The 7,724-nt window shown below is 39.1% G+C and overlaps 1 protein-coding gene across 1 annotated transcript in view; it reads right to left on the minus strand.

The window, feature by feature from the left end:
- Positions 1-7,724, minus strand: part of Klhl14 (kelch like family member 14) — a 105,393-nt gene that overhangs the window by 8,526 nt on the left and 89,143 nt on the right. Inside the window, exon 5 of the mRNA XM_004623564.2 lies at positions 4,884-4,962. Within this exon, the coding sequence (XP_004623621.1) occupies positions 4,884-4,962 (79 nt within the window). The remainder of the gene's footprint in view (positions 1-4,883; positions 4,963-7,724) is intronic.

Here is a 7,724-nt window from a genome sequence, read left to right on the forward strand (position 1 = left end):
ATATATATATTTAAACACATAGAAATTTTGAGAAGGAGATGTTTTATGGCCTTTAATCAGACCATCAAGGGGATATCTGATCAAAAATTTTGATTTTTCTAGACTAGGTTAGTGAAAACTCATCCAAATATAAAATTAGTTTAAAAATAGTTGCAAAATTAAATACATATAGATGGACTTCTCTTTTCTTTCATTTCTCTAACCAGTTTTCACTTTCTCATTAAATATGATATATCAAAGTCATTTTACTATTTATTTTGCCTTCTCAAGTTAAAATATTTTACAGAAAAGAAGAACATACATTTAGGACAAAAAATCTGTCCTTAAGTAACATATTTCTTTGCAACACTGACTCAGAGTAGGTCAATATGCTTCATCCACATGGTTCTATGACAGGTCTTGGGGCTGCTGAGGTAATATTATTTCTCTAAAGGAGCATCTCTAAATAATTTGGACAATGTGGGTTGGGAGGTATTAGTGGTGGGATGAGTTCTATGCAGTACTACTCTAGAAAATGCCAATTCGTCTACTTTCCACTTAATTGAGTTGAGCTTGTGAGGAATAGCAGAAAGATCCCCTTTGGTAGTGTGAATTCCTTGTTCTAGGTAACTTCCAAATTTTCTTGTTCTGATTGGGTCTCTTTCGCACTGTGCCACTGAGTCTGCTTCTCAGGACCCGCTTTTGTTTAGCCAAGACATCAACATGATGACCCAGAGGTACTCCTCGCTTTATCTACACAGTGTCACTGTTAAGATCTTCATGGGGAGGAATCAGCAGGCTTCACTTCCTTATTGCAAGTGCACTTTTATGTAGATATTCCCAAACATTTACTCTGCTGCGTGCCCAAGGAGAGAGCTCCTCAAATGCACTGGAGAAACACCAGCTTGTTAAGGGTCTGTCAACAGCTGTGCACATTGATTTGTTTGTTTGAGGTTAAAATTTTAACAGACCAAATCTCTCTTGGAAATGCTTCTGCCCCTCCTTCCCACACAAAGCATATACTAGCTCTGGATGATTTTGTGTTTCTCAGAAAGTAAATTCAAGACAATTAAAAATTCCTCAATAGGGTTACACCAGATTTTATTTATTTATTTGTTTGTTTTTGCAGAACCGGCGATTGAACTCAGGCCCTTGCGCTTGCCAGGGAAGCGTTTATTTCACTGAGCCATCTCCCCGGCTCCCACCAGATAGATTTTAGATTGTCCCTTTTACCTTTTTTGTCCTCTCTGCCACTGTCAGGAACAATGTTCAATGTTTCTACATTGAAAGACTCTAACAAATAGCCTCTACTAATATACCTTAAACCTTGTTTATCTGAGGATCTTTACAAGTCCTTGCTGGCCTTTGGGACAATCACGTTCCATCCCAAAAGCATGTAATTGAATTATCATCACCTTATCTCAGCTTGGATTGTCGCCTTTCCTTGTCAGGTTAAAAACAACAACAGAGTTTTCAAACAAAATGTTCTCTCCCCTGGTTTCTTGTAAGGCCATTAGAAACAAGCTCTTTAGTTTGGGAACATCTTTGATGTATTAGCTTTTAGCTTTTACGTACACTGCGAAACAGCTTTCATTATTGCTCCTCTTTTCCCGTCTTTTACACTAGCGAAGGGGTAAGATCTACATAAGAATAATACTTAAAATATCTGTTTTATTGGAAAAAATTGAAGTTACCAATGCATGTATATGGATCCAAGTTTTCATTTTTGTTCTCCTTCTTAATGCAGAATCAAATCCTGAATCTAAGACCAACACAATTCAGCAACATTACATTTGAATGTGTGCTTTCATCCAATCATTTGTCAGCGAATTCACAGTAGCAGGCATTCAGTAAATTCTGGAACTGACCCATGATTGAGTGAGCCCACAAGCCATGTGTCTACTTCCCCACTGGACTAGAAGGCTACTTGGCAGGTTATTCCCCTCCTCTGGGAGCTCTGATTAATTAAGGTATCTCAGGAATCTGTCCAGCTAGCTCTGTAGGAGTGAGTTATGCTGGATGTTGGTTAAATGTGTTTTTATTTTTCTCCATCAGTTTGGTGACTTCTCTGTATTTCTCAGCAGTTTGGTAGCAGCATAGTGGGAAGAGGTAGATGGGGAGAATGCTTCTAGTTGGATTCATGATGTGCATATTGTAACATTAACTCAATGAAAGGTTTCAGTAAACTTCTGAGTGTGTCATATATAGTCTTGTATTTTTCTTTTATGTTTAACCACCAATTAGTCCACTGATGGTCCTTGCTTTGCTGAATGGAAGTCTGACAATGACAGAAAAATTCCACTTGAAGTTATGGATTGCTGCCTGGGTCAACCAACCCATTGGAGAGATGGAGCTCAGAGATTGACTGGGCATTTGCGAGAGCTGCCTTTTCTCACTCAGCTCTGTAAGGAGCTCTTTATTTGGTCTATCAACTTGATTGTTCCAAATCTAAAAAAAAACTTCTTTTACTAGGGACCTGACATGATATACCATAATGACTTCGAAAGAAACGTTAAACAGTCCATCCTGTCAACGGTGGCTGCCGGGCGCCGACAGACCATGGCAGGTCTTTTTATCAGGTCAATGAGCTGCTAAAAATTGTCTAAGTAGGACCCTTCCATGATAGGCCATAGTGCCTCAGAGGAAGTCATTATAGACTATCAAGTAAACAATACACATTTTTTAAAAAAATTACTAATTAGGTTTTGCAGCAATACTTCCCATCCTCAGGGGCTCTACAGTGAGATAATTGACCGCAACGTGAGTTATGCTCCCCAGCCGAAGGCGTGAAGGTTAATTATCATGGTGTACGGCCCCCAGCAAAAGGGACCATGGTGATGAGATGATCACACTTCAGACATATATTGATAGCTACTTTTTAAGTAAAACTTTTTTGGATGGTTTTGATTAAAGGGCAAAATAAGGCAGCTGTACTAAGAGCAGCTTATGCCAGGAAATGGCCCTGCACCCCAAAGAAGCAGGATACTGTGGAGAAAAACATTAGTGAGCTTCTGGTTCAAGACATGCATCAGGATATTAACAGACTTAGGATCATTTCTTTTTCTTTTTTTTTCTTTTTTTTTCAGAACTGGGGATTGAACTCAGACCCTTGCGTTTGACAGGGAAGTGCTTATTCCACTAAGCCATCTCCCCAGCCCCCAGGATCATTTCTTGAGATGCTTTTGAATTAGATATTTCTAAAGTGCCTAAGTCCTTGGTGTATTGAATCTCATTTTCAATATATAGGTTTTAGTTTCTTGAGAGTTTCAATATATTTATATGAGAGATGTTAGAGTATACATTCATATAAGTTTGTTGCAGTTATTTATTTCTAAGTAAATGATACATTTTGAAAATTTAGCTTTTTTGTGGAATTTATGATCAGGGTCTAATTCAATCTCAGTACAATTTACTGTAATGTTAAGAGAAATGTTAAGAAGAAGGATCAAATCAGAAAAAGGAAAGAGAGCACCATTGTTTGCTTCTTATTTTTTTTTTTTCATTGTTTGCTTCTTAAATAACTTGGTGGAAAAGAAGAAATGGTGATGGTGGCTACCATATTGGAGGACTGACTTAAAAAGATGTCCATGTATTTTCTGAGTAGAATCAAGTGTTCAAACTCCACTGTGTCAATTTGTGTACACATATAAAGACAGCTTCGCACCTGAGTAACAACTAGGAGAAATAAAGCATGTGTACATATGGGAGTAATTTTATCTTTTGCTAGTAAGGAGACTTGGGTGAGATAAGTACTCTCAACACACAAAAAATGAAATGATACTTCGAAGAATTATTCTGTTTAAAGTCAATAGATGACCTATTCATGAAGACATTTGGTGAAGCAAATGCAAAAAATCTGTTAATGAGCCTTAGAATTTACTACTGAAATATTAAATTTAGATAAATATTTAAATTTCCAATGTTACTATTGAACATTAAATATAATATTAAATAATTTAATTGTTAGCATTGACTTTTCTGTAGTGGAATGTCTATCATTTGAAAATGGTGTTGCATAAGGTGTTATAAAAATGCAATAAATTTTTAAATGCAAAATTTAGGGTAAAAAACACATTGTCATTAATCCCCTTATGATATCTCTCCTCAAGTACTCCTCCTTACTTTGAACACATATATCCTAGTTTTGGTCACTCTCTGAAGCACTTCCAAAGTCCTTTTGCTTGAGTGTTTTATGTGTTTAGTTGCACTGTCCTGACTATCTGGGAGTCCTGCCTTGCTTCAGAATGTTTGTCTTCCATGTCCATGTTGACTTTGGGGAAAAGCCAGAAGCCACACCATGCCAGATCTGGTGAAGAAGGCGGATGAGGACACACTGCGATGTTTTGAGGAGCCTTGCTATTCTTAGGTAGCACTTAGCAGCTGGGTTCACTGTATGTTTTGATCATGCCTTGTAAAAAGAGTGATAAAAGAGCTCTTCCAGAAATGCTTTAGAAAGTGGCAAGAACGCCGCTATGCGTGTGGGGGGAGTGCTCCCAGGTGGGTTACCAGCAATGTGTGCTTTTACTGCAATACTTCTTTTCTGCTTAAACATTCACCACATTTTTGATCACTTCTTGTTATTTTGTTTTTAGGTTGTCTTATTTTATCACCAAGGAGTAGTCAGTAGAATTATAGCTCTGTTTTTAAAATACCAGTCTGTGCAATCAAAGAACACAAGTCACGCACATTTGTTTTTCCTACATTAGGACAAATAATTGACTTTTAAAATGATTTTTATCTATTGAGTTAAGAAGGCAGGTAATCTAAGTCGACAAGGCCAGGTTTTGCACTTTGCTTCTTGTGTCTTTTCTTGACTCTGCTTAGCATTCCTTACCAGGTGAGACTGTCCAGCACTTTCGGTAAGGCGCTCCTGAATCTTTCACATACAAGAAATAAACACTTACCTTTCTTGCATAGGAGGAAGTTGAATCCAGCTATTAAATCGGGGATCATATCGACTGACAAAATTCGTACTATGTTTTCCTGTAAAAATACATTTGAGATGTTTAAAACTTACATTCCTTTGAAGGTTTGCATCATCAGCTGATTTCTTTCCTTCCTTCCTTCCTTTCTTTGTTCCTTCCTTCCTTCCTTTTTTCCTTCCTTTGTCTCCCCTTCCCTCTCTTCTATCTGTCTGTCTGTTGGTAAATCGGACAGTTGGTCGGTCTGTCTTTCTGTCTTTCTGTCTGCCTGCCCGTCTGCCTGTCTGCCTGTCTGCCTGTCTGCCTGTCTGCCTGTCTGCCTGTCTGCCTGTCTGCCTGTCTATCTGTTCCTGTCTTTCTCTTCTTGGTCTTTCTGTTCTCAGGTTTAACAAGCAGATGAATTAGGTAGAAGGATTAACAAACATAGCATGAAAAGTACTTGGTCAGAGAAAGAATTGTACCTCTTTGAATCTTTCCTCCCTTTTACTTTACTGCTTTTGGAATTAGGTAAAAGAGCATCAAAGAAATTCTAAGCATGATGTTTACTAAACTCATTTTTATCACAGTGTTAGGACAAAAATTGTGTGTTTTGATGTTTTTAATGTTTTAAAAAGAAGTTATTATCTATAAATATCAGTTTGAGAAACTTTCGTATGCTTTCTCTGGTTAGTCTCTTAAAAAAACCTTTTATGCTTTTTTTTTTTTTACTGAATAAAACATTTAAGGACTTTATAAAAAAAGAGAAACAGTGTTCACAGCAAAACAGACAGTACACAGATTTCCCACATGCTCCTTGCCTGCCTGCATGTCAAACTCCTCCTGTTGTTTGAACTGCTTTTACTGACCCAGGAACCTAGGGACAGTAGAGTCGTCTGTCTCAGTCACGTAGAAATGACGGCAATAACTATAGTAACCATCTCAGTTGGGGAATCAGTTTTGTGCTGTGCATGTCATGTAAGTTCTGTGCATGTGTTTGGGGAAGGTACGGTGGCTGTGATGTCCACACCAGCTCACGTGCTGAAATGGGATGCATGAGCCTTCTGAGCTTCCTGACCAGCTTTCCTCTCTGGTGAGCCTCAGAAGCACAGTAAGGGCTCCAAGGTGATATTAACATGAACCTTATTTTGCACATCTATTGGCATCAAAGCGAGAGATGGGTGCAAAAGAGTGCACTATATTTCCCACGTGGCACTTGTGGTAATCACTGCAGGTAAGTGAGGCTGTGACTTTGAAAGGCTGTGTTTGTCTATGTACGGGTGACAAAACATTGAGACATGGGTAGCAGGCTTCACCACAGCAGTAAATAGATAGGGTGCATTCATGTGTGTATGTGTACATGCATGTGTGCACATGCTCACAGGAAACCCAATTGTTAATTGCATAAATGCCTATTGAGCACCTACTATGTGTCATCTACTTGGGTTCTGGAATTGTACTTGTATGCAAGAAAGACAAGATTCTGGTCATTGTAAAAAATAAAGCAAACATGATATAATGCCAAGTAGACAACAATGAAGCCAGGAGTGGCAGAGAGGAAGCCAGTTGGAGTAGCTGGTCACGGGCATAGAGATGTCTGCTGGAGCTATGCACTTGTCTGCAGGATGGACCTCACTGGAAGCAGGCAAGCAAGTAGAAGAGCCCTTGGTGTTGGAGATGAGTCCTGAAATAGCAGTATTGGGGTGGCTGCGTAGAGAGTGGCCATAGTTCAGAACACAGTGTGCCCTGTGGACTGATGTAGGATTTTGTTTCTATAAGCACAGTATGAAGCCACTGGAGGGTTTTAAGCAATTGAGAAGTATGTCTCACTTATCACACTGGCTAGTGTGTGAAGAGCAGCCTATGGAAGGGTCACTGTGCAAGGGGAAGAACTGTTAGGATGAAGATGTCTGAGTGAAGTTTGAGGTAGTGAGACATGGTCACAAATGAAATGCATTGTATTGGCCAAAGAGCGACTGGATATTGATAAGAAAAAATGAAGCTATTAAGGATGGCCTTCAGTTGGTTAGCCAGAGTGACGAGGTAGAAAGGCATGCCTTTTATGGGGTGGGGAGGACCAAGTCAGTTGGGAGCTGAGAATGGGGAAAAGTTAGGAGCTGTATTTCATACTTAACTTCTGTAGACCTACAGAATCTCAAGCAGGAAGCATCTCGTAGGCTACTGGCTAAGTGAGGTTACTGGTGCAGTTTGGAGTCATTACTTCAGAGCTATTATTTAAATCTGCATGACTCAATAAAGCCAGTTTAAGGAAAGAATATGGAATTAGAAGATAATGAGTCCTGAGAATGACTTGTGGGGAAGAAGAGAAAAAGCCAGTGAAGGAAGGAGCTTTCAGAAAAGCATGGTACTTTAAAAACTGAGTCAGAAAAAGAAGGGACTAAACAACTGAGACTTGACCGTAGGATCTGGTGACCTGAAGGGCATCAGTGACCCTGACAAATGTCATTTCAGTGAACTGGTAGGGATGAAAGCCTGAGTGGAGGCTACTCAGGAGAGACTAAGGTCTAAGAAAACAGAACTAAGAGGATAGGAAATGCAATCAAAAGAAGATTATAGCTAGAAGATGTAGCATTGAGGAAAGGCTTAACTCCATAAATACAGCAAAGTGTTCGAGCAGGCATGGAGGAGGGAAGAATAGGCCTTAGATTGGAAGGAAAAGAATACAGAGCAGTAGTGAAGACACATGAACATATTTGATGACAGGGAGATGAAGGATTTGATTGCTTCTATTCTCAATTCATGAAGAAGCATGAATATCAGCTGAGAATGAGAGCGGGGATTTTGGAGGAGGCATTTGAGGAGAAAGAGAAAAAGTGAACTAGTTAT

Source organism: Octodon degus, unplaced genomic scaffold, assembly GCF_000260255.1.
Source record: "Octodon degus isolate 3935 unplaced genomic scaffold, OctDeg1.0 scaffold00003, whole genome shotgun sequence".
In the NCBI taxonomy this organism is placed as follows: domain Eukaryota; kingdom Metazoa; phylum Chordata; class Mammalia; order Rodentia; family Octodontidae; genus Octodon; species Octodon degus.